At 42.2% G+C, this 27,786-nt stretch overlaps 1 protein-coding gene across 4 annotated transcripts in view; it reads right to left on the bottom strand.

The window, feature by feature from the left end:
• ARHGEF18 (Rho/Rac guanine nucleotide exchange factor 18) overlaps positions 1-27,786 on the bottom strand; it is a 50,002-nt gene that overhangs the window by 4,881 nt on the left and 17,335 nt on the right. The window contains exons 1-21 of one of the 4 annotated variants that reach the window (XM_075444049.1): positions 26,590-26,645; positions 20,441-20,508; positions 18,801-18,861; positions 15,560-15,704; positions 14,650-14,762; positions 14,348-14,488; positions 13,618-13,868; positions 12,783-12,908; positions 11,431-11,548; positions 10,760-11,008; positions 9,849-9,925; positions 7,434-7,612; positions 6,952-7,043; positions 6,453-6,641; positions 5,646-5,783; positions 5,222-5,343; positions 4,719-4,775; positions 3,993-4,040; positions 2,937-3,404; positions 1,914-2,241; positions 75-197 (exon numbers count right to left, since the gene is read on the bottom strand). In XM_075444049.1, coding sequence (XP_075300164.1) covers positions 75-197; positions 1,914-2,241; positions 2,937-3,404; positions 3,993-4,040; positions 4,719-4,775; positions 5,222-5,343; positions 5,646-5,783; positions 6,453-6,641; positions 6,952-7,043; positions 7,434-7,612; positions 9,849-9,925; positions 10,760-11,008; positions 11,431-11,548; positions 12,783-12,908; positions 13,618-13,868; positions 14,348-14,488; positions 14,650-14,762; positions 15,560-15,627 — 2,887 coding nt within the window. In that variant the 5' untranslated portion in view covers positions 15,628-15,704; positions 18,801-18,861; positions 20,441-20,508; positions 26,590-26,645. Of the gene's footprint in view, positions 1-74; positions 198-1,913; positions 2,242-2,936; positions 3,405-3,992; positions 4,041-4,718; positions 4,776-5,221; positions 5,344-5,645; positions 5,784-6,452; positions 6,642-6,951; positions 7,044-7,433; positions 7,613-9,848; positions 9,926-10,759; positions 11,009-11,430; positions 11,549-12,782; positions 12,909-13,617; positions 13,869-14,347; positions 14,489-14,649; positions 14,763-15,559; positions 15,705-18,800; positions 18,865-20,440; positions 20,509-26,589; positions 26,646-27,786 lie in introns of those variants that run through there. The other 3 variants (XM_075444048.1, XM_009934166.2, XM_075444050.1) reach the window with 3 other exon arrangements.

Here is a 27,786-nt window from a genome sequence, read left to right on the forward strand (position 1 = left end):
AAGAAGACAGACTGATGACACTGCACAGCCAGCCTGATGCATTTCCATGGAAGTGCAAATGGGTCAAGACGTACCTGGCTGTAACGCCGTGGTCTGGCTGCTTGGGAGGACCGGACTGGCTGATCGCCTGCCCCTCAGGACACCTTCCTCTCGTCCAACAAGCCTGGAGGGAAGCAGCTGCTTCTGATCAACAGATGCTACAGAAAATATTTTACAAATTAGTATTTGAGGCTAGCAGTGCTTCACAAACTTCACTGCTTCATGCTGGGGCCCACTGTACTGACACCTCTGCATATCCACAGAAGCTGCTATACCACAAAAAACTGGTGCTTCTGTTGCAAGTTACTTCAATTTTCTCTTCAGCTTTTTTAGACTGTGAGTACTTTCTCTCTCCTCTTCCTTGAGAACTTCTAATTCAGCTACTAGCAGCTCCTGACAACCACAGATTCAAAACCTGTATTATAAAGCACAGTAGATAAAAAAAATGTCTGTTCTCAGCATTCAAATAGCAATGGCTATTGCTGCTTTCAACACGCAGAACTGTGAAGAACATTTGTCTCTGCTCTCCATCTGTCTCACAGCTGCTCAGCAGCAGAGTAAGTTGATTCTGGTGTTATGGCCTGCCAGCTTCTTAATTTCAACAATAAAAGCAATTCATGAAATGATTTCTCTGGATCCAAAGAACTCCTCTCAGTGCGCATTCCTTACACATCAGAAAAACCAAAATCAATACACAGTATTATTTTGCTTCTGGTACAGGAAGTCTTGTTCCATTTTATTCTAAGATCTACATACGGGCATAAAAAGCATGCATTCCACCAATGCTCATGAGAGAACAGAGACCAATATATTTGTGTTTTATACCTTTCATATAAATTCCAGAAAAACACCATTAAGTACATTTCCACTGCAGCAATCATTATGTAAGAGCTATTAAAAATAAACTTGGGGAGATGTGGTATTAGAGCTTTATTTTCTCATTTACCAACATTTGGTATTCAGGGTAAGAGGATATTAGGCTTCATTTATGTGCAAAAAACATAAGCAAGTTTGCAATTGTACTAAACTTCAGGCACAACAGAAACAGACGCTTCCACAATGCGCAAAAGACTTTCCCCCTGCCCTCCCTAGACAAGTTTGGCCCCGAGTCTGCTATGGCAGTGTTGGCCCAAGTGACAGGTAAGCTTGCCAAGTCTGAATCCTCTACAAAGCTAAAAAGAGAATTTTGTACTTAAAATTATAGGCCATTCTCCTAAGCTGGCAGTAAGGCTATTTTAAGTGGTAGAGAAAAAGTGGTTTTTACTGTGTCTGTCATTGGCAAATATCACTACTTTAGTACCTAGCATTTAGCAGCAGAAATTACACTATGACAGGGTGACTGTATTTTTACTTGCTTCTATTTCTGACAAAATTAGCCCCTTTCAACTCTACAACACACAGAACATCTCAAATCTGGCCTGGAAATCTGTATTTAATGACTGACTTCTGCTAAGAAACGCATTGCATTCAATGTCATTACAGCTCTGGACAGGTAGTAAGAAAAAGTTAAGCCAGTCTCAACACATTTCACTTGGGCAGAACAAGCAGAAACATTTGCTATTTTCCTTTAACACTACAGTTAGGCAAGAATATTTTACATACAAGTTTACAATCTCTTACCATCAGTCTGTGCTACTGGATTACAGAACTCCATTTTCAATATTATCCCTTTGGGCTACATTTCCAATTTAAATAGTATATACAGGTAACTCCTAACTTAAGGATTTTAAGAGCCTACTAACTGCAGCAAGCACCCTAACAATCTGTACCATATGAATTTCTGGGTTCCCCATGGGTAGCCAGAGTTTTGAACTACAATGTTCTGTCTCCCTGTGATGGTGGCAGAGATCAGAAATGCATTTAAATACGCTTACCTGAACTGTCTGTCCTATGAGATGCTTTGCTCTTCCCACCTTTCTCTTTGCTTCCTTTTGTAAAAGTGGCCAGCTTGGTAGGAATCTGCTGCTGGACCGCAGCTGGTTTCTGTATCTGGTTAGTTGCGCTCAGGAGATGTATTGGCACTTCATTCTTCAGTGCAAGAACCGGACGATTCTCCAGGGTGGTGCTGTCCCTACGAACCAAGTCTGGCCGTTCCAGGTAATCCATCCCAGAGACGCTCACTCTCACAGAGTTTTTCAAGACGGGTAGAGACGGTTCCATACCTTCTCCATTGAAGCTAACAGAATGACCTAGCATCTGGTTCTACATGAGGAAAAAGGCATTCTAAGTCAAATGGGTATTTTCACCTGCTCAGATACAATGAGGAGAGACCACCCTCAGCCCTGAAAACATTAAGCTCTTTCTAGTGAAAAATGCAACAGGTTAGAAGCCCAAAGCATGCTGGCAAACAGAAAGAGCAGCAAAATAAGTCCTTGAACACTGAAAAGAACCTCAGCAGCTCCAGAATGCTTAATATTGCATCTAGCAAAGGAACGCAAGAGCACACTGCATTAGGTGATGATACGATGGACAGAAAGCAGGACTTTAAGACAGGAACAAATGAGCCAATTTAATCAGACCTTCTCATTCGGAAACATAAGAAATTTTTTTGGAAATGAACTGTACAAAACGCTACCAATGTAGCACACCTTCTGCAATCATCTGCCTGCAATGGGGCAGTGCCTGTATTTAAAAATTCTCAGTCAGCCACATTCAAAAATAACTTACTCTGTTTCTGTCTTTTTAAAAAAATGTTCTTATTACCAAACGTCTGTCACAGACACTGGGGAACTGCCAGGCTCTGATCTCTCTGACAGTAGCCATCACCAGCTTTTTCAGATGATGGCTTAAGGAGCCCGGTAAAAAGCGAACATGGGTTAGCTCTAAAAAAAGGACAACCTTCATGCAGAGGCAAGCAGGTTAACAGAAATAAAACTCCTAGAAAACAAATTCCTCACCTGTCCCATTTCTGGGGAGAACGTGCCTGACACTGTGTTCTGCTTCTTCAGCTTCCTTAGCTGATCCAGACGCTCCTTCTCTTTCTCGACTGCTCTCTGAGCTTCCCGCAGTCTCTCCAGGTCATGCTGATAGGCCTCTCGCTGCCTCTCAAGTTCTTCCCTCTCCTGATTCAACTTTTGTCTCAGCTGCCGAGTCTCCTCTTCACGCTCCTGCAGCTGGGCTTCTGTGCTTTCAAATTCCCTCTGCTGCCGACTCCTTTCCCGTTCCAAGCGTTGCTGCTCCAGCTTCAGCTGGCTCTGAAGTTTCTGTACATTCATCATTTCTTCTCTCTGTTTTTCAAAGTTCCGCTGTTTCTCCTGCTCTAGCAGCAGATTGCCTCGTGTAGACTGCAGCCGATACTGCTTCTCCCGGTCTACCATGGTGGCTCGCTGCACCTCAATGTAGCTGTCCTGCTGAGATATCACTGCCTGGAGGGGAAATAAGTTCAGCATCAGGCACAAGCATTCAAAAAACATGCAGAGCTAAACAAAATGCAACAGCATCTACCAGGGTAGAGACTTCTGTTTTCAACAGCAGATCTCAATTCCAGCTTGGTCAGCCCATCATGACTGACACAATACTGAAGACAGCTAAGCAAATTAGTTATGCTTACACATGTCAAAATTTAACATTTCTTGCACCTAGAATTACTACTGAATCCAATCAGTCAAAATATTGCTGGTTACAAGATTACAGTAAAAAACCTAATACACACACATATGAGAATATCAACAACCATTTTCAGAAGAAATAAGCACGGAGAGCAGATGGCACTCAAAGTAGCAAAAGAATTGCATTTAAGTGAGCAGGAAAAAGGAAACAATTACTTAAGAACAGATCTAATACTTCCTTCAAAATACCAGACACAGTGTTTGTTTCCTTGAGTCTCAAGTCTTAAATTCTGCTCTTCGCTCTAGCTTTAGGGCACATTTTCAAAGTAGCTCCTTTCCATGCCTGCACAAGTTTTGTTAGATTTAATGCCTAACAAACCTCTTGGACAGTAAACAGTGGTTTACCTGGAGACTGAAGAGCAACTGTAATAGCGTTTGTATCCTTTGGACAAGCTGAAGAGGAGGTGACACAGAGGGAGGAAAAAAAAGACATCAGACACTTGAACAGAGCTCTGTTTTGAAGCATCAGACTTTTTTTTTTTTTAAAAACAGTGAACACAATCAGCGGTATCTGTACAAAACCACACACAATGGAAGCACGGCTGCAAGAGTACTCGAACACAGTAACAGCCACAAGAGCAACACGCAGGCACGATGAATTGCAGTGCATTGGTCCTTGCACAGATGTGCAATCAGTGCCCAGTAAATCTCACTGGGATTCCAGGGAGCAATCTTCATAATTGGTTTCCTTCACATGAGCTATTTAATGATCACTTCCTCCCATCCTCCAGCACCGAATGATGACACAGGTATAGCACCCATGGGAGATTCAGAGGCAAGTTTTGTCAGTGAGCTGAGAACATGCAATCCCTCCAAGGATGCAGGAAAAGTAGTTAGCCAGCTCTCTGAAACGCCTGTCTACATACCCATAACCCATCTTTTCTAATGGGACTTTTATCTCTGCATTCACAGTGCGTTAGAGTCATAAGGTACAGGCTGTTGATGTGCTTGTGGTTCCACAGACGTTAAAAATATTGAGTTTTTGGTGGGGTTTGTTTGGTTTGGTTTTGCATGCTATTATTATAACACGGCTATTTCTCATTAGATTTCCTAAGAGCAGAAGTAACACACCTCAGACTCCAGGGCGGGCTGAAAAGCACTGCTGTCATCCAGCCTTGCTACATCGCTCTGTAAAACAGACAAAAACGACATCTGCGCTAGAGACACTTGGCCTTGGTAGTGCTGCCAGAACGAGCTGGAAGGGTCCATTTCATTAGGGAACAGCATTTATTGCTGGAGCAGAGATTGCTGCTCCAGAGCCTGATACACTGAAGGACACATATCAGAAATAGTTAAATCAGAGGCCAGGCTGAAACAGACGCATGGTGATTAAAGCTAGCGTTAACGCTACAGCATCAAATGAACAAATATAATCCAAATGATCACACCTCTCAAGTGCCAAGCTATCAACTCGTCCCACAAAACCTCCTTAGTAGAGTCTAGTAATTAGACAGACAGAACTCTCACAGTCTAGCCCTACCAGCTACTGCAACTTTTGAGATATTTGTTCTGCACCACTGTTATGAAGAGGAACACGAGGAAACGCATTTAAATCATGCATAAGCCCAACATACTGTTTGAGATCCTTCTTCTGCATCAGAAGGGAGGTCATGGAGTTGCACATCTGAACATACTGCTGGGCCTCTCCAGTCCCCCTGTCTCTGGTCACCACCACTGCTCTTCCTAAAACTACCACCTGAAAGAAGAGTGGAGTATGAGCAGCTCACATTGTGGTAATTAGAAAATATGGGTTATGGTAATGCCCTTAGCATAACACCATCCTAGAGCCCTACTCTGCTCTCTAGCGTTAGTATTGGAAGCAAAATATACAACATGCTAATAACACATCGTAGAAATTTGCTCTGTCCTTCTCTTAGAGCCTGGTGAAGCTTCCTTACATCAGAGCCTCACTTCACTCATTGTTCTTATCTTGTTCTCTGTACAAACACAGTAAAGAGCTAAGAAGCTCAGAAGAATGCCGAATGGTCCCTTTCTTACTTTTATTTGAAATTGAGGGACTACTGTCATATCCTCCAAAGGTCTCTGCTCTCCTGGGGAGTCCTGACCCAGAGCCATCTTCAGGCTGACAGGATCCACTGCCAAAGTGAGTGAAGATAAGATTCTGGAGATTTTCAGCTAGGAAAGAGGAGAACATGTCATGTAAATAGCCATGTCTACGCAGCGAGACAAGTGCATCATGCTAACAAGTTAAAAAAAAAATTAAACCATCAAGTACATGAAAAGATTAGGCAGTTCGAGAGGTTTCCTGCAGTACAGATGAATTTTCCTTTGTGACTAGCTCTTTACGACAGGCTCTTTGTATTGCACACATAAAGATGACCTCTTCCTTCACTACAAGTTAGATTACCAAGCCTTCAGTGGTTTTTGTTGCTGCTGTTGTTTTTTTCCCAAAATAAAACTTACATTTGGGCTTATTTTCTTTCTAAATATACCATCTTTAGATAGGATATTTTAATCTACAACCCTCACATAGTATTATATTTCAGGATAGGTGTATTATTAGAGCACTTGGTTGCCCATCTGAATAGACTCGTCCTATGACTTCACTGGTTGATCCTTAAAAATAAAAAAGTCCAAGCTGTGGAGTAGGTCCTCTACCTAAAAACACATGGTGCACTTTACCTATCTTGCAGATTGGTTCTGAGAATAAGGAAGTCTGAACACTGTTACATGTAAGTATTATGTTATTACAGGATGATTTTCAGGACCTGTACTTAGATCCTACGTGCTTATCTCCAACCCTGCAGCAGAGTGAACACATACACATCCCCACACTGCATTTACCTTCTGTCACTGCAGACTTCAAAAGAGCCTCTCCTTGCAGATTTTCTGAGATATCTCCCCGAAGAAGCTGCCTAGATCGGGATCCTTGGGAATGGTCTTCAAACCCATTCATTTCAGCCATTTCTAGATAAATCTGTTGCTTCTCAATTAGACTTTGCATAATCAGGTCATCTTCAACGTTCAAACGCTCTAAAGGAAGAAATAAACTCAGTTCTGCCTTCCTAATCACCGTCAGAGTACAATGTTCAATTTGGAAGATTACTATTCATTTTATGGTCAGAGCATCGAATGCAGAGATATAATTAACAGCTAAGGGGAAAACTCATGGAGCATACAGAGCTTATTAAACTTATTTAATGTAACTTTTTCTATGTAGCCTTGCACTACCTTGAAGGACTTATGAAGGAGAAACTTGATCACATCGTGTGATAAAAGAATAAGACATAAATCACAAATGATGCCGAGCAGCAGTTCATGGAATACGTAACTAAGTCATTACCTTGAAAATCTTTTAACTTAGCAGCTCTCGCTTCAGCCAGCCTCCTCTCTTCTTCAGGTTCATTAAATGTTTCTCCTTCTTCATCAGGACAGCTGTAAAAAGGGGGAGACAGATATATGTTTGATTTACACATTACATAAAACTATCTCAGCATTCAACTTGAAGCTTTTGCCCAGGATGCAGTTTATCTTGTGCACCGTTCTTCTTCCCTTATCCAAAGCCCTGTTGCATTTCACATCAGTGAGCCAATTTTTTTGTTTATTTTTTAGAAAAAGCAGAATAAAGTCTTTGGCTGGTTTTTATTGCATCTTTGTGAGTGGCTTCTTCCCAACGACCACAAACAGAATTGCACGCATCAATGTTACAAAGAAAGTTTCGGCATAGTCAAATGTATTTTTACAATAAATTTACACCTATGAGTCCTGCAAAGAGAAGACAGATGAGCAAGAAATCAAGCCCTCCAGCTTTCACTCATCATTTACCTTTCTACAGCTCTGCGGATGTGTGCTATCCAGGAATTCCTCTCCTCTTTTGAGCTTGTGTGAATTTCATACATTTCTGGTCCTTTTAAGGAAGCGCTAATTAAGAACATTGCCTTTTCATCATTAGCTACCTCTCTTACAATCAACTTTTGCAATGAGATAACTGGTTGTTTAGAGTCCTGTAAAACAAAATACAATTTATTGTGCTACATATATACATTCTTTAGGGTTCATGCTGCCTAGCTCCCTCTGTCTTCCTACTTCTACGGGGTCACCACCAGCCGTAATATCGCAACACTAACTTCATTGCTATGGCCTCTTCATGGGACACTTTTGACATTGTTATTTTTTACTCATTAACCATAGATCAAAACATGGAATGAAGAATGTACATGTCAAAATCAAGAGGTGTTGGTACCTGATTGACTATTAAAGCATGTATCAATATAAACATCTGAGGATTCCCACTGGGACCCAGAAGTCAAGAACAGGCTCAAAACGAGGCAAAACCAAAATTTTAAAAAGAAAATAAAAACCTTAACGACACATCTGAAGTGGAAGAAGAGAATAAAAGTGTTAGAAGTTCTAAGTTGGCAAGTTAGCTAAAAAAGAAAAACGTAACACAGAGGTGTTACAGTGTGCCTTCAGGCCCTGTAAATAATAATACAAGGTGACAGATAGTATATTGTATAACTCAGGATTAACTGGATTAGCTGTCAGTCTTTGCAGTGAAAACAAATTTACAGGAGGGATATTAGTTACTAAAAGCCTATCCATGCTTCATACAGCATAGGTCCAATATATGTAGCCTAGAAAGATTCTTCCCAGAAGAAAACGGCTCTTTCTAACTGCTGAACCGTCACAGGAACATCTGGGGTGATGGTACAAAAACTGAACTGTGAAACAGGCATCAGGAACACCAGGTTTTGCCAACTTCTCTGAGCAGCTGTACTGCAATTCAAGCCATGAACAGAGGTCACTGGAAAAACAGATCCATCTGCTCCTCTCGCTTGATTTACTGTCAGAGAAATGATATCTAAATTTCAAAATAAACTGTATACATACAAAAATGCAAAAACCTGATCAGTCTGTAACTGTAGAGCATGTTACTGGAGGGGGAAACAACCCCACTGTGTAGCAGAGATCAGCTTTGGGGACTGTCATAAGCAACTGTATGATATGTGCTCACAGAGAAGTTACTAGGGGCCATATAAACCAGGGCATGACCTCGCAGTGGAACAGCTACACTGACTAAGAACATGCATGCATGCTCTGATTTCTTGGGAACAATGCTTTAGCCTCGATGTAAGCTACTCACACTTATCTCAAAGCAACAGCAGTCATATGGAAAACTGCCCCAGCAGTCGAGACACTGTACATTCACAGTATGTTTCAGTATGTTGTTCCCCTCTATGAACCTACTCTTCTGCTCATAGCTCAGATGCGTTTTGGAAAACAGGGCAGAATTAGCCTATCGGAGTCAATGTCACAAAATGAACTATTGTTCAAAGATTCACCTAATGCTGTTCAAGAGCAAACAACTTCCAGCCATCCTGATTCGTGAAAGTATCCCCATTGTGTGCATTAGAAGATGGTTAATTTGAAAAGCAGTTGCTTTTACAGCCCTGAGGTCACTAAAATAGATTTTGCCATTAGAACTCAGCTCTAATGTTAATGTCTTGAAAAAAATACATCCAAGAAAACAATTACATAAAATAGTTTTCTGTTACTGGTTCTATTACAGCCATAACTGAACTAGATCAGGACAAAATGTACACCATTAACTGCTCTGAGGATACCTGTGGAAATGCCCTAGAAAAGCAAGTGAATCCACTGGGTGCTCTAGAGTGCTGCAGTAACTGCATTTGCATTTAGATCTTATTACATTTAGTTCGGGAAAGGTCTCTGCCCCCAGTAAATCTTAGGCTACTACAACCACGGTTACCATGTTCCTAACCGAAATGGAAGATTCTTTCCCTGCACATTAACAAACAGAAGCAGACCCTACTTGCAAGTGCCTTTTCAAAGCACAGTTCTAGCATGTTTAACATACATGACTTGTATCAAATAGCAGCCTGACAAAGTTCAGTAAAAGGGAAAGTCACAGCACAAGAAACAGAGAAGCAGTGAACCTCACAACATGCTCATGGCATCAGAAAACCACAGGAGATCCGGCAGCTAGAACTGGCTGATGCAAGAGATCACTATTTTGCACTAAGAGACAGTGGGAGGGATTCAACAAGTACCAGAACTGCTTCAGAAAGAATGATTCCACAATAGTTGGCTGGTTTATTAACTTAATTTTCCTTCTGAACCTACCATAATAAGTATCTAACATCTCTATTTCTTCTGCAGTTACTGTCACTTTCATAAATACTCTAAGTGAATGTATTAAATAAGGAGAACAATACCTACCACTGATGCAAATGTATATTTTTGGTCCTTTTCTTGTAAGAGCAACAGTACATCAGTTAACAGGACTGCCAGAATATCTACAGCAACAACAGAGGGGGGAAAAAAAAAAAAAGATTTTAAAAGCAGAAAGACTGGTCCAGACTCAAAAATCACTTGACTTAAACTTCCTGTGGGTCAGGGAATAGCACATCAACGTTGGCACTACTGGGTTTGCTACTGCCTTCCACCTGGTTTGTCCAGAGACAGCTTGCAGTCGTGCAGAACCAGCACAATACAAACAGAGCTGATTTAAAGCTTGAAAACACCTACATAGGCATCCTGCACACTGACTCAAACGCTCACGAGGGAACGTGTCTCCCTCAACAGCAGATTCTTCTGCAACTGCACACATTCACAGTACCACCTACTCTTGGCTGCATTTTGTGTGCCACTGAAGCTTCTCCCTGAACACTTGAGCACTGAAGCTGTTAAAATATTCACGGATGGCCGCTGTTTTGATTTTCTGGCAAAACAAACATTATGCAGAATGAAGCTGTCACGGGGTTGACGACAACTTTTCGAGGTGTGAACCCGAGCTCGCACAAGATAATGCCTTCCCACAGGAGACTAAGTCAGTGTGACTCAAAGCTTTGTCATCTATCTCAAGACCTCCTTCTTGAATTGGAAAGCAGATCAGACAGATAATAAGCAAACAGCGTAAGGAACTTATCATGCACCATTATAGAGATGCTTATTGGACAAGCCAAGAATAGAACAAGTGCTATTTCCTCCAGCATCCAATTGAACAAGCAGGTTATTGTAATCTTATTTTATACTCAATCGATCAGTAATAAACAGTTACTAAAAAAAGAGGTTTTAAAAAAAAAAAATCTTGTTTCCTAGTTGTACTTTTCCCCCTCCCGGTGCTCTACCTTTGAGTCGCCCCGATGCGGCTTTCCAGTACAGCATCCCATCCAGCAGAAGCCGCCTCTGCCCCATGTCCTCCTTCCGGAAGAAAAGCCCATTCTTGCATTTCACAGACGATTTTAGTTCCATTTTATGCATAATCTCTTTAAGGCGCTGCCCCTTCTCGCACTCATTTACCATGGCATCTACATGAGTGATTGTGTCCTTAATTAAACTAAGGGCCTGGGTCAGATCTTCATAATCTCTAGTTCCAGCTGAGAGAAAAGAGTAGCAGTCAGTCACGTTTTCAACTCCGGAATGCAAGATATGAGCCACCCAAACACACTGTAACAAGAAGGTTCCATACTGAACATCTAACAGTATTTCCTAAGAGCTTAAATTTAAAAATAAAACAAAATAAAATATCCCAAAGCTATAAATCTCTAATGAACTGACAGGCTTAACTACTATGGTTTTGAGGTTGCAGACTTGAAACTGAACACTGCTCTAGACCCTCTGATGAGGTGAGACTGATCAGGGTCTGCATCTAGAAAGGGAAGCTAACAAAGAAGCATGAAAGCAGGAATAAGGCAGTACCAGCCTGTCCCTCCTTGTCTGAGGAAAGAACACGCAAAACACAGGAGAAAAAGGATCAGCAGACAACTGTGAGGTTTCTAGGAAAGAATGAACAACCTACCTTCTGTATTCTGAATAATACGTTCCACCAAGACTGGATATTTGGTGATGCGCTGTGTAACTAGCAGGATACACTCCTGAACACCAAGTCTCCTTACAATGGAACAGTTGCCAATTTTCTGGAAAAGACGACAGGCTCATCACATCCACTGTATCTATCGCTCTTCTAACTCCCTCACCCCTCCATTCACACGTTCTCTGTCTCAAAACATTTTTGTACAATTAGGCGTAGCACCACAAAATTAGCTGCACTCTTTTACTAAAGCTAAACTCCTGATAACACCAAAGAATTGCTTTTATTACTAGAAAAATATTTTAGGTATTCTTTCCAACTACTGTTAACTAAAGCTGGAACCAAGCAGAGAAAGTTCCAAATCTGAACTGTTTGACTGCCTATTTGCTGACTGATTGCCTTGTATAATAGGATCAGTCCTTAAATACATAAGTGATATATTTTTAAAACCAGAGTCCACCACCTAACAGCCAAATTAGGTCAATTATGAATAAACTAAGTGTTTCTTTTACCACTATATGTTCACCAGCAGGCTGACCTACAGAAACACATTTCTGTTTAGAAAGGGAAGACTGCAAAGCAGAATCCCAACAGTTAGTCTGACTGCAGGTACAGAACCCTGGCAGAAAAATACAGTACCAAGATCTTTCTTTACAAGGACTGTGGCTATTTATTTTAAAAACTTACTCTGGTCACTTCTTTAGTTCCTTGACAGTAAAGGGTTCTCACTTTAAAAGACGCCTAGTTAAGAAGAGCTGTAAGTATAGAGCCCTGTTGGAAAGTTCACACAGTATCACTTACTGAGGACTGGAAAATGAGAATACTTAGGACTGTGCAAAGCCTCCTGAGATTCAGGTTACACGCTTCCAATTCGGCTGTGTCTCTTCAGTCCTTCCTATTAATTGCACATTACAGTGTACAGCAGAAAACCAAACACCCCCGGAGCCAATCTTCTGGTTTTGGAAAGATAATGCAGTGGGCAAAACTAGACTAAGAGCGCCTGCTTTTTCTGCAGTAGTTCATCAACAGCATTTATCATTGATTTAATTTATTATCAAGCCAATTTACAAAGACAGTGATAGAGCAGACCAGTCAGTGAATAGAACAAATCCTCTACTTCCCAGTCCTCTGTGCTCTCAAGAGCCTGCCTCAAATTTAATACCTGTGCCAAACAGCTCAAAAGATCTAAAGTACAAGAAGCTAACAATCCATCAAATAGCAAGAACACGCCTCTAACCCTGCTCATTCAAATTTACGAGATGTCAAAGCACAAAATAAAACCTAAAGCAGTCAAGTATATTTTGCACAGTCAACAATGCAGAATTCTGGTTGTTGTTTACCTTTATTAAATTTTGGAACTTCTTATTGCTTTGGAGCAGGTCTTTATAGTGACTAACAGCTTCATTGTGTCCACAACAGAACACACCGTATTTTTCTTTCATTCTCTCCCCATTTTCACCTGAAAACTAACCGGAAAAATAAGAAGGAAAGACACGAATCATTAAGAGTAAACCTACCTCCACTGTAAGACCCAGGTTTAACACGGTCTCATGGTAACTGATTTCTGAGACATTTCTGCAGTATTTCAATTCCCTCTGTGCCAGAAATGAGATCTATACAGTGTGACATCTGAGAGCTTGGAATACCACAAGATAACCAAACATTAAATGATGGTAGTCATTAGGAGAATTTTTAAAAGGATTTCTGGCCCTCTGCACTTAAAAAGACTGAGGACTGTAAAAGGTGAAGGGCAAAAAATGGTCAGGATATAGGAAACAAATTGTTGCATCCACTCCACACCAGAATGGGTGCTAACGCTGTAATGAGTTCAAAGGATCTTCACTGCATTTTTAAAAGGTCATAACCAAGAAGCTCGGCATTAAATGAAGAGAGCCACGTTTGGGATGGACACCAGGAATATATTACTTTTGGAACAGATGAAAAATAGAATCAAACCATCTGCAGCCTCATATCCCACAACACGCATACGCACGTGCCCAAAGAGCATTTAATGAACATTTCATATTAAATCCTGGGAGTCATGTTCACACATTACACTGGGAAGATTATCTCACACCCAGTATTAAATCAATCTTTACATAACATAACTTTAACCTTACAGTAAGGTTTTTAAAAATTATAGTGTCAACAACGTTGGTAGAATTCAATTCACACCTGTTTTACCAAGAGGTCTCCAATGTTCTGGATGATGTAATTTCGGTCACTGCCTTCTTCCAAGGATTCCTTTCGTCGCTCCTTTAATTGGAGCAGAAATTGCCCATGCATCTCCAGCAGCTCATCCACACAGGGGAAGAGCTTGTTGATGACTGCATTTGGGAACTGCAGTTCCTCTCTCATGGCTTTGGAGTATACTTTCAGCATTATTTTCAGTGTCCTAACATGGTGCATTTCAGTCTGCATTAGCTCTGGGCAAGGGGAAATTAAAAACAAACAAACAAACCAGAAGACATTTACAGCTGCGCAGTGACTAGTGAAATATAGAAGAGCAGGCTCCGAAAGCCACCATCTTTTGCACCACCTTCTTCACCACAATCTGTGCATCCTTGATGTGAAGCTCCTCAGTTTGCCCTGTTCATCTCCCAACCAAAGACTGACTGGCCCTACTTATTTAACGACATCTCCCCATTTCAGCTGAGCTATTCCCTAATGGTATTGCTGGGCTTTGCTGCTTACACAGGCAGACTGAAAACTATGGGTTGCTTAAAATCATTAATAGGAGCACTTTTGCACACTACAACAGGTAACAGACTTGAAGATCTTCACTCAACTTCAGTTTTCAAGCACAGCTCAAAGTGGGAGCCAGTAAAAATGATTTCTGCCTTGTTTCAAAACAGTGGCACTATGAAAAAGTTGTAAGAATAACAAAAATAACAAATACACTTACCATAAATGACATCTTGCCTCTTTATAATGTCTTTCTTTTGCCTTTTTGCATAAGACTGTTCCACTGCAACACTCCAAGACTCTGCCTCGAACTCATGAGCATCTGTTTCTATTTCATTTCGGAAGGATACAGAACATGCATCTAGACCAAAAGCACATTCAGTTTCTATTATTATTAATTTGTTTTCCACCATATCCCTCATTTCCATCATTAACAACAGCAAAAGTAAAAACATCTCAGTGCTGCTTTAAAACCGTGTAAGAAATTGCACAAATATCCTGAAAAGCACAGAAATTCCATACCTTCCAGAAAAATGGAGTCTGCTGTTGAAGGTGCAAGCGAGACAACATCATCTGAAGTCTGCTTAAATTTTATAAAGCCCGAATCCCCTTCATCCATGTCTCCTGAAATTAGTCTAAATGGCCAAAGAAATTAGACCAAGGGACCAAAACAGAACATAAACACTTTTTTTTAAGTTGCTTGACCAAAAAAAAAAAAATATTCGTCTAGTTTAACAGGCATCTTTCCTAAACTAATGTGCAATTAGCTTCAAATATATAAAAACTATCATTGCACTCCAACTTTGAACAGTCAAATCAATTTAGCAACTCCATCACTGAAATATTACAGTTTTAATTAGAGCAGCACGAGCAAGTTTGTAACCTCTGGTATGACATTTTACAAGACATCACCTGGTGACAAGCCCAGCCAGTTCAGAGTACAAAGGGCACTTTGACTGAGAAGGGAGCATAACTATGGCACATAAAAAGTAAATAACTACTTAAAACAGCAGATAGCATTCAATTTGTTTACTATTTTAATCAAGGTATCCTACAATTTAAAACACTGCTGTCTCCTACACTAGTCTGAAATAGCAGGACCTAGAATAACTGAACTCAGAATGAGATTACCGAATTTCAACAAGTCTGAAGACAGATATACCCATGCAACCCATAATCTAGACAGAGATACTCAAATACTGCCCTATTTTATATGATATCTTTCACAACAGAGGGACTAAAGATAAGGTGATTTAAACCAAAAAACAAACAGCTTACTGTTCAGGGAAATTAATTTCAGCATTAAAATCTCAGTTTATCTCTTTTGAGCTTGACAGACAAAGTGAGTTCTTGCTTCAGTTCAGAAATTGTTTTTCTTTTCACATGGGGGGAAGCAGATGCTAGTGAATTAGAACAGAAGCAATTTACTTACCCAAATTTATTAACAGTTCCAGCAGTATTCAGTGAAGAGTGAGAATTTCCTCTTTGGGCGATAGTCATACCGAGATTCCGTGACAGTACTGGGGTGCCATCCGGTCCCAGGAGAAGACTTCGGGGCTGCTCCTTCAGAGAAGCAGCTAGAGAGGCAAAAATTGAATTGGTACTCAGAAAATGAGGCGTACACTGCAGATCGCCTGCTCTCAAGCCTCTCTCTGAATGTGGACGGAGAACAGACAGGATCTTGGATGTCAAGAGCTCATTGTCCAAAAAAACATTCTCATTCCATTTTCTCGAAAAGGAACCACAAAAAGACAGCTCGGGATGAGCTGGAATCGCATTGCTTCTGCCGCTGCTTTTTGAATTTGTATTCCCCATGCTCACTACTGGCTGCCCTCAGACTTGGCACAGTAAAGTGGCCCCAGAGATGCACTGTTTTTATACTACCTGTGATCCTTCTAGAAATGTAAAGCTGCCACTTAACTTACTGTATTGGCTAAATCAGCAGGTCTGAAGTGCAGGAAATTGGTCCCTACTGTGCCCATTTAGTGTGGAAATTGCAAAGTATCTTCTCCTTTAGTAAAACACCAGAACCTACACACAATTATTCACACCCTACCGTATAAGGGCACAGAACATTTCATGGCAAGCAAGAAAAATCTGAGACCACATAAAAACCGCAAGTTCTTTGCAATGCTTATTGCTACAGAGTGATTTATATCTGCATGCACACACACTGAAAGTAACAGCCACCAGAGCTAAATTTAATTTTAATACTGCAGCTTTTTAATGCTTTTTAAATCTAGACAGACTGTGAACTGGAAAGATATTTAAAACTTTAATCACTATTACACAATACATGGAAGCCTGTAATAGACTTATAAAAAATGCATACAATTATTTAGGACTAATGTCTGTAATGAATGATAAGGAACAGGGGACAAAATACATCCTTTTGAAAAAGGAACTTCAGGGAAATCAAAGATGAAGAATGAGCCAGACAATCTTTAAAACTGGTCACTGACAAGGTCTGCAGCTGCTCTTTATTCAAAGTGCTTTTAAGGACACGGGAGTGCAAGAGATCTCATGGATCCTTGAACCCAGGACTCTGCCACTGCAACGAAGCTTTGTCTTACACCCAGACCGAACTCCTCTTCCCGTACTCTCTCTGGGGGGCTGCTTTGGGACCTTGCTGTTGTAGCAGTTCAAGAGGGTCTCCAGTTCCCAGCCAAGGCTTACGCATTGCTAATTTACAGCTTTTCTTGTAAAAACAATGGTGTCTACCCATCTGCCAAAGTTCTCCTTTCTTAGTCTGCAGCCCTGAGCGTACCTCCACTAACAATCATCTCTCCTTCCACTTCTGCCTTGCTCAATCAAACACAGCTAAATCAAGGTACTCATGTTTCTTCTCCTAAAACAGGTTTTTCCACATTTCTTGATATCCCATACTCTACATCTGCTTGTCTCTCGCTTCATCTTCCCTGAAACAGTTGCCTAGAATCATACTAGGGCTGCAGGGGAGGTTTCATCAATGACATTTAATAGAAATTATATCACTGCATCTTTTCCTGCTGGAAATCCCTTTCCCGATACTTCTTTGCATTTGAAATCTCTTGGCTACACACATAGTGCATTCTCAGTCTACAACAAACTGGGTAAACTGAGTCCTCTTCCATCATCTCTAAGTGATAAGCTCCAAGTCCACTGTCCCAAAAGAGGAGACGGAGTAGATATTAGCAAGATTTGTAAAGGAGGATTTCTTAAACAAAGGCTTAATAATAAATGCTCCCATGTTTCCATTTGGGGAAGTACTGAAATCATCAGCCATGAAGTTCTCTTTCTGCGTTCCATAAGCCAAGAACATAAAGTTCTGTTTCAGCATGGCAGGCCAAACCTAAAAATCTCCAGAGCCAAAACACGGGGAGAGGCATGGGGGGATGCAAACAACACCGTTCGTACCTCTCTTAAAATGTCTTTCTCTTCCACATTGATACAATACCTTTGGCTTTTTTTGCTGGGCACTGCAGTCTGCAGGGTTATACTGTGGGTAAAGACTAACAACACCCGTGCTATTAGCTGTTCCTTTAACTTCCAGCTTCTGCTTTTGACCATGGAAAACAAGTACTGGCTGCCTAGCAGACTCTGCACCAACAAAAAACCATTTTCTGAGTTCAATTAGCACTGTCTGCAGACTGCTGAGAGGCCGTATTGATCGCTGTTAACCTAGCACACCAGACCAGACTGTATACCACAGAGCTGTTTCAACGCCAAGCCCTACAGCCAACTTTTCCTATTTTCATTATTCCTTACTGTTTCCTATTTTAGCCTCTGCACTTTCCCCTAAATGTACAAAACCATTCTTGGTAATGCAAACAGTCACTTATCTGCTTATAACCATTATTCCCTTTGCGCTGCCTGTTGGTAAGAACCGTTTCATGAAGAAGTACAGCTTGCAATGCGAGTCAGATGATGCCTGATAAAAACATACGAAGCACACACAGTAACACTCCATATTCATGTTTTCTTACAGCCATCAAAACAACCAAACAGACCAACTGCAAGGCAGAAGATAATTCTGCTCTAGTTACAGTTGATCCCCTGGAAGCGAAGAAGCATGTTCTTTTAATGCAGACCTCGTAACATCTACAAATTAAAATGCCATTTAAATCATACATTTGTGGCCGTGATGGTCTTTTCCAGTAGCAAAAAGCTATTTCAAAGCCTATGCTGCAATAGAGCTGTTCTTTCTTCTTGTTTTTTTTTTTTTTTCTCCCAGCTCCCTTTTCCCACTTCGATTCTACAAAGATTTATGTTCAGACCATTAGTGCTAGCTTGTCTTAGAGATTTCTAGCAACCACTAGCTGCAGGCAAGTTTTAAATAGACAATTATGAAAATCTGATGTAAAACAAAGTTCACAGTTCTAGTCTTTTCAGAGGCCAGAGAATAGACAATCAATGAAAAACTAGCTTATTGATCCCTTTTCACCATGATATTTTGAGGTTACACAGCAAGAAGGTATAAAGAAAAATAAAAAGATAAAAAGATAAAAACACACAGGAGATTGCTAGGAGCCTCTAAGCCATTCCCAATAGAAAAAAAAATGAAGCCATCTTATTAAAAGAGACCTTTTCTATACTTCAATAACACACTGTGTATAGCCTTTAAAACATATTAAAGAAAAAAATACAATTGAACAGATAAGCCTTGAGCACAGAAATCATTCTTTAGTACAAACCTGGGGAAATGCACTGGGGCGAACTTTGTGGAGATCCAGAAGGTCTGTGCTGCAAATCTTTCTGCTATAGGAAAAAATACAATATTCTTACACATACAGACCAAACTTTCAGTCCAAAATGAATCATATTTTTTCTATTATATAGCATTTACAGTTAAGTGAAGCTGTATACTGAAAGTGTAGAAGATTTGACACAGTGACAATTTTGACTTTTTCACATTCCAGAAGAATGACATATAGACATTAACACTTTGTACAAAAATTCCTTCAAATATAAACCAGACTGAAATAGAACCAAAAATGAAGTTACAGCTGAATTAAAGCTATGATTATAAATAACTTCTTCAATGAAAACAAACTCTTTATGTAGACAGTCTTCACCTATGCTTTGTTGCTGTTTAGTTTACAGCAACACTAACTAAACTAACTCAGCCAGTTTCAACAAAAATTTAGACTGCCCATTTAAATTGCATCTTTGGTAATCTGTATGACTTTCTCACTCTTACAACACTAGGATATTGCAATTCATTGAGATACAATTTATCTAAGACACAAAGAAATTAAATAAGTAATACAGTCTGTAAGAACTGGCTTTTTGGGAGTCCCACTTCCTTTGAGGATCTCATTTCTGACTTCACTGCCTGTATCATTTTGTGCTACCGCTCCCTCTTTGCTCTCTTCAGGAGTGGTTTGTAAGGGCTGACTCAACCACGAAAGTCTGGGAGACTGTAAAGAGTGGACATGAAAGCATCAGAGCAAGTGAATTTTTCAGTTTAAAAGGAAAACACACAATGCCTTGAGAAGTTTAGAAGTATATATCAAAACACCACAAGAGCATTGCTGCCCTCAAAACAGTTACATTCTAAATCACCAAGGGCTGAAAGCACTGCCTCTAACCTCTAATTGCCCAGGTTTGAGCTGTTCTGCTCTCTCTTTTCCCCCTCATGGTACTCCCTAATCTGCTATCAGTCTCAGAAATCATCAACGCTTGCAGGTTACAAGAAACTAAAACTCCCTCAAGTATAACTAGTTATAAGGAGGAGGAAATGATTTCCAGAACCAATAACAGAATAAAAAACATGACAGATAAACAGCTACATCTGAAACCAACCTGTGACCTTACATGCAATCGCAGGCACTGTGGTGACAGATAAAAAATGAACAGCGTAGCAAGATACAAAGTTCATCACAGTTCAAAAATGAAATCACTTATTCTGCACTGCTCAGCTTATAAATAATACGCAACCGTTATTATCAAACTCCCTTCCATTCGTCACACTCTTCCATCAGCTTTGAGACAGCACAACCGATTAAAATACAGTGGCATAAAATTCAGAAGTCCATGTAATTTAATCACATTCCCAAAAAAGTGATGGGTTTGAGCATTCTTCTAGGGGTTAGTCACAGTTCTGGCAGACACAAGCAATGGTAAGTAATTTTCAGTACAGCAATAAAATGTCTCACTTTATTTCCCTACATACATTGTCATTAATTACTATAATGACAAGTTAATAACTATTCAATGTCTTGAAGATGTAGGGCAAGATTCTGTACTGATGTAACTTAAAACACACACACTAAATTAAACTTGCTGTGTCAAGCACTGTTATTATACAAGAAGAACAAATTTTAAAACCCACCCTGGGTCTGATGCTGCTGCATTCAGTCAGTAAACTCTTGCAGTTCTTATGGACATTCACTGCACAATCTGAAACACACAAAAAAAGTCTTAAATTATTCTTATCATTCCCATCTAGGCAAAGGAAGAGTAACATATAAAAAATCTGAATTTGGGAAGAGATGCAGAGCAAGCTCAGGTGTTTCAGCAAGCATCCTTGTTGTGCATGTTTTGGCCTCGATTTTACACCAAATACTTTAAATTTTTCAGTCTGACTCCGTATCATTGATATTGCAGTTCATACATGCAAGCACAAGGAGACACTACTGAACGCACCAGCAGTATTCTGCTTCATCTCCACTCAACCAGAGCACTCCTTTCCTCATATTTGCAAAGGTTATTTCCATGTCTCATAATTCAAAATCGATAGCCTTCAAGAAGGCAGCAATTTATTTGGCTCCACATGAATAGCTGCCTTGCTGATTAGAGTGTAAGTAGGAGCCGGAGTAACTACAAGGAAGTTCAAATGCACCCCAGAATCATCAGAGCATACCACCAACAGAGCATTACCACTCTCCTAGCTTCACAAAGGAACTGTTTCCAGATAAAGGAACTGAAGCAGCCCTCACCCAAAAGGCATAAACCCATTAACAGTACAGTAAAATCCAATCTCTTTTTTTCGTTATAACAACTACTGCTCAAGAAAACAGGATGACAACCGGTAGCATGAAATATCTTCTGCAGTATTTCTGCCCATCTATAAAATAAGATCCTTCATCAGAAGTAGAAGCAGGGTACCAGCGACTCAGTGAAGGAAACCAGCATTTGTTTCTTCCCATCTATTTCAGGCATGCCTGTTACAAGAGAAATAGAACAAAACTGGGAAGACGAACAGCGTATCTGCTACAGAAAATCCTGTTTATGTTTAAAGCACAGAGAAAAAAATCTATTTAAGGTCTCTTCATCCAAACAGAACTACCACCCGCGCCTGGCGCCAAGACTGGTGATCTGCTTTAAGGCTCCTGGCTGACGCAGAGAAATGCCCCCTTTTAAGTGTTTTCCATAATTACAGTTAAACTCTAAGAACAGGAGGAATATGCTTACTTGGCCTTGAACATAAATAAATAAAAGTATAAAAACAAGACTGAGAGAAAGACTGAGTGCCCAGACCCCAAAGGTGCTTACATCTTATGCAACTGCCACCAGTGTGGGAAATAAGAGCAGAATTCTGCACTTCGACTGCCTGTCACACAAAAAATTTCCACAAAAACAATCCCCTCCCACATCTTCTCTCTTCTTTGTGATATTTCTACCAATGCTGTATTCCATGCATCAAAACAAAAGGCACTATATCTAATTTAAAAAGCACGCGCCTCTGCAAATGTGTGATAAAAATGTACCAAAATCATTCGCTTGCTAAAACTCCATGGAAGATAACAAATCTATTAGATAGTTCGGCATTGAGAAGGCCTCCACCTATCACCAGAAAATGAAGAGCTTGTTAAAAGACACGCCACAGCAACTAGTTGACAACGGAAACCTCTTTCCTCCTGAGACAAAGGGGCAAACTGTAGGACAAAAATCACCAAACAAAAGGAAACAGAAAAAACTCTCCATGACCTGACGCTGGGCTGGATTCGAGTCCAGCTTACAGAGAGAGGGGCTCCCGGCAGGGCAGGCCAGGCACACCGACGGAGGGAAGGGCTCCTGCAGCCACTGCCCTCCCACATGGCCCCATGGCATCGCCTCTCCTCTTGAAACCCATTCATCCAGAATTGTGTAATATAGTTATCTATAAATATTCATCAAACTTCAACTGGACGTTCATATTCCTTAACATTTACATATCTTCGGTGATTACATTTGATAATTCTTTTCCTGTTAATGATTAGTAGGAGCAATTCTACTTCAAAAGCTTGGGTACCTTGTTAAGCGACTTGTAAAAGGGGTATCAACTTAAAAACACATTTCGAATTTCAAATCATGGACTTGCTCTGGTAAAGATAACAGCTTACATCACTCTCAGTAGGTATTTTTCTCTTAATTAGTTGATATATCTAATAGTGCTGTGTATCAGTTTCCTATGCTGCTAAAACAGTCTTTATACAACACAAACAAGTCTTTTAAAACAGAACAATATGTTCTACTTACAGAACATACTAGAAACCAGGAAAATGCTACAGAAAAGCCTCAGAAAACTGCAGGTGAATCCAAGGGCTTGGTTCTCTAAAAGACTATTTGAAATAGCATTAACTTAATGATTTCCAAGTGGTATTATTTTTTTGCCCACATAACAGAAGAGAATTTTGAAAATTAATAGAAGAATCAGACTGTTTTACAAGCATCCTTAATTTATAAAATATACTCCAGCTTTCTCTATTCCCCACTCTTTTGCAGATGGTGCTGAACCAAGTACACTCCAATTAAGGACGAGAACAAGCATCTGAATACTAGTGAATTTGATTTCCTTTTTCTGCATATAAGATCTCTTTGCATTCTTTATTCTTCTGAACAGGCTCTCTGAACAGGGTATTGGAGAACTGCAGGGGACAAGGAAACAGCAGAGAAGAATGAGGGACAGAGGACAGTGAAGAAGTGACAGGAACCTGCACACACGGAGACTAATATTTAAGAGCAGGAATACATATGACGCTTTGTTATAGGTTTACAGAAATAATAGATATCTAAGCTTAGAAGACACAGATGGGAGGGGGTTTTTCACCTTTGTTACAAGAGGGCAAAAACCCCAACTTACGACAGAGACCATCCAAAGAAAAGGAGTATTGGTGAATTCAAAACTCACAAAAAATATTGGTTTTTGCATGTGCCATCAGTAACTGCTGGCATTCGGACTTACTCAGATCAAGAATTTGGGAAGGTACAAAAATGAAGTGGGCAGCTGTGTCTCAAACCGGAGAGGCACAGAAGGTATTCCTGAGAAAGACAGAGCTACAGACTCCGAGGACTGCAACCCGGGCTTGTCCCTTCCTCTTCCCGTCTTCTCCTCCCTCAATCACTCACCGGAACTGTAAGAGGATTAATTCGGCAGGGAAATACAGACCCTCCAAAGGATTTCATTTTGACGCAGACTCCGCAGAAGGGACGTAGCTCTCTAGTGCTGAGAACACCAGTTAAAACTGCCTGCGCACCTCGAAGGTCCGAGGATTTGGGTTACCTCAGCTGGATGGGGACAGGACCACCACTACTAGAGTTAAAGGAGCAACAGCCATCGGTGCCACACATAGCACGGAAACTAAGCAAACCCACCATGGTTGTTTCTGGGCTTAAATCAACCGTTTTGGAATTAGACTGAGAATTTTGGGAGCATCACGTTATCCCATATCTGCTTACTACGGGGACTGTCACTGCCTCTGAAGCATTTTGTGTGGGTTAATGCCAGCAATGACCGATTGCTCAGTGACAGACTAACTGAAACAGGGGCCTCATCCAGCAAAGCAGTATTTAAGACCAAGAGGCTCATAAACATCATACAAGATCCTATTCACTAGCATGAAATTAATATCTGGTATAATAAAAACCCTTCCCTTATTAATGAGCTGCTTTCCCAAAGGCTCACAGAAACCAATTTACACCTTACGAGCATTTTATTGGACATCACATTACAATGCCCAAAAGCATAACACTGATTCACAGTATGCAAGAGGGCAATGAACCTCACTGAAAAAGAGCATTTTTTCCCCCAGCTGGAATACCCTCCAGTGGATCAGACACTGGCAATGTCCTATAAATGTATTTCAGAATTAGATTCCAGGACAAATCTATGACTCACCAGATATTATGAGTATGATGACACTGACCTTTGGTCTAGAAGGGTAGTGCCCAAAAAAATAACTCTTGAAGGCCATTTGCAAACAAGTACAACTAAGACAGATATGCTGAGATTAATCTAAAATTGAACTACTGACTTTTTTTTTTTTCCTTCAAGCATATTTTTTTGGTGTTTTTTAAATAACAAATTCAAAAAAAAACTTTAAAAGCAGCTATGTTCAGGCAGGGATGTCTTTTAACAATGATTCTAATGACACAAGAAGTTCAAGCACTATCTGAATGCTAAGGATACATCCACCATCTATTAAATCCAACCAGCAGAAGAGCGCTGTGGACAAAATAGTTTTCTTGTGAAATTAATCATTTTTCTGTTTTCAAATGTCTGATGCTTCAGGGATCACGGAGAATCTCTTCCCTCTTTCCCCGCCCTCACACCACGCAAGGTAATTCCTTTCTCTTGAACTGATAATGAAAACTTTTAGTTCTGAACAACTTGCATACAAATGATTAATATAGAATATAAAATCTGAATTTATACATAAAGACACACAACACAACGACTGAGAAACATTTCAGACAACCACAGCATTCCAGAAAAAGCAGAGTGACCATGATAAAGCTCCTCAGGAAAGAGGAGGAGTTTCAGTAGAACACGAAGAAGTTTCTGTACTCGGTAAATCCAGGTCAGGTATCTTTAGGAACTCAGAAGAGATTTAACTTTGTCCTAGTGGCTTTGGTGACCGGTGTTTACTTGTTTTGCTAACTCATCTAATTACGAAGCGGCAGAAACCAAAAACGGGAAGGGTGCAGGGTGATGAGATACTTCACATTCTGAAACAGAGACAATCCACGCGAGAGAGCAACAACACTAAATTATCAAGTTTCAGCTTCCCTGTTAAGGCATTCCTCTTTGTCTCCAAAACAAACCTATAATTACTTTCTCACTGTATCTGTTTTTATTGTTAAAATATCAGATGGATGGGGGGGTGGGGTTGTGTCATTCCCAACACTGCAAGTTCTGGTGGGCTTGGGGTTTTCTTTAAACACAGAAACCCAAACCAGAACAAATGAACAACTGATATTTCTTCTATTAAACAATACAAAGTAAAATTAGCCTATTATCCGGAAAGAAATATGAAGACCATTTCAACTCTCTCAGGCTGAACCCTTCCCCTGTTCTACAGGAACACCACAGGGCTGAAGCAGCAGCTATGACAATCACAAAAGGCATTTAAAATATCTCATAGGTAAACATTAGGTGGAACTACAACATACAACATCTGACGGTTCCTGTTTGAGAGCCACAGTTTATGTGTTTATTTTTTTTTTACCATACCAAAGAGAAACTATTACATAAAACAAAAAAAGCGCCAAATAAAAAAGCGTCAAATAAAAAAGCCCCCTACACAACTCCTAAGAGGTGAGGGAGAAGCAACTGAGAAGCAGCTGTTTCCTCTCTTGGTTTTACACAGAGGACACGCAGGCACTACAGTAACAAACCCACAGCACAAAATCTTCAAACGATATTCAGAATTTTTGCTTATTTACTAGAGCAGCAAACCCAAATACAGTCCCAAAAACATTCGGAAAGCTATCTCTGTTGGAATCACGCCCTGCTTCCTCCCACCTCCTCCAAAATCCGTCACCGCTCCTGCCGGGGTTCCCTCTCCAGCGCAGCCAAGCTCAGCCTACAATCCGATCTTATCTGCTCCTACCCCTGATAAGCTGGGGCTGGGGAAATATTTACAACGGGTCGCTCATCACCACTGTGGCTAAGGAGATGTTTTCACCCTTTATTTTCCCCTAACACGTTCGAGGTCTTTTTACGCACATCCCGCACTTTTCTCACTGCCGCAGCACCACGACTCCGTGCGCAAGCAACCGAGCGGACGAGGCGCGGGGTTTCGTGATCGCAGGCGTAAGGATGCTCAGACTCCAGGCATGGCAGAAGGCGAAGCAGCTTCCCGCCAGGCCACGCCAGCTCGCCTCCCTGACGCACACCGTGACACCCCGGCTCCCTCCTCACCCCCTAAAAGACAGAGACTGGATCTCCCCAAGCGATCTCCCTAAGCTGGGTCCTGTCCCCCAGGCGAACCCCGGGCCGGCCCCAGACCCCGCGGGATTCCCCAGGGAACGGAGGCCGAGGCCCCCGGCCTGGCCGGGAGGAGCCCGCCGTTGTGTAACGCCCGCTGCGGGACGTCGCTCGGCAGCCTCCCCCCGCCCCGCCTCAGGGACCGGGGGCTGCCGGTCACCGGGCCGCGGCCCCCGCACTGCCCTGGGGACGGGGAGGGGGGGGAGCTCCCGGTGCAGGGCAGGCTCGCTAAAGCGCGGGGAGCCGGGGCTCGGCGCGCCGGCGGGCGCACTGACAGCCCGGTCTCTTACCGGACTCCCCGGGGAGCCGCCGGTTGCACTCTCGGTCCCGGGAGCCGCCGCCACAGCAACAGGAAACGCCTCTGTGGCCCGGAAGCAAAAGGGAGAGGAGGCTGTGCGCCTGCGCGGCGCGGCGGGGCACGACCGCCCTCAGCCCCCGGCTTCCCCTCAGGGAGAGCAGGGCCGCCTCCACCTCCCGTCAGCGAGGGCATGGCCATCCCCAGCCACTGCTTTCCCCTCAGGGAGGGCATGGCCACCCCCGGCCACCGCTTTCCCCTCAGGGATGGCACGGCCACCTCCATCTCCCCTCAGGGAGAAGAACATGGCCACCCCCAGCCACTGCTTTCCCCCTCCATCTCCCCTCAGGGAGAACATGGCCACCCCCAGCCACTGCTTTCCCCTCAGGGAGGGCACGGCCACCTCCATCTCCCCTCAGGGAGAAGAACATGGCCACCCCCAGCCACTGCTTTCCCCCTCCATCTCCCCTCAGGGAGAACATGGCCACCCCCAGCCACTGCTTTCCCCTCAGGGAGGGCACGGCCACCTCCATCTCCCCTCAGGGAGAAGAACATGGCCACCCCCAGCCACTGCTTTCCCCCTCCATCTCCCCTCAGGGAGAACATGGCCACCCCCAGCCACTGCTTTCCCCTCAGGGAGGGCACGGCCACCTCCATCTCCCCTCAGGGAGAAGAACATGGCCACCCCCAGCCACTGCTTTCCCCCTCCATCTCCCCTCAGGGAGAACATGGCCACCCCCAGCCACTGCTTTCCCCTCAGGGAGGGCACGGCCACCTCCATCTCCCCTCAGGGAGAACATGGCCACCCCTGGCCACCGCTTTCCCCTCAGGGACGGCACGGCCACCTCCATGTCCCCTCAGGGAGAAGACGACCACCCTTAGCCACTGCTTTCCCCTCAGGGAGGGCATGGCCACCTCCATCTCCCCTCAGGGAGAACATGGCCACCCCCAGCCACCACTTTCCCCTCAGGGAGAACACGGCCACCCGGCCCCTCATCCCCGTCCCAGGCCAGGAGAGGCGGCCGGAGCCCAGAGCCTCCCTGATGGAGGGCCCCAGGCCGCCCACCCCGAGCCTGAGAACCGCTGATCCCGGCGGGTGCAAACAGCCAGGGGATGGATCTGCCTTCCATCAGCGCCTGGCCGCGGCGGGAACAAAGACTAAACAGGCCCGTAACGGATGGGATGTAGCATC

This window comes from Opisthocomus hoazin, chromosome 27 (assembly GCF_030867145.1).
Source record: "Opisthocomus hoazin isolate bOpiHoa1 chromosome 27, bOpiHoa1.hap1, whole genome shotgun sequence".
In the NCBI taxonomy this organism is placed as follows: domain Eukaryota; kingdom Metazoa; phylum Chordata; class Aves; order Opisthocomiformes; family Opisthocomidae; genus Opisthocomus; species Opisthocomus hoazin.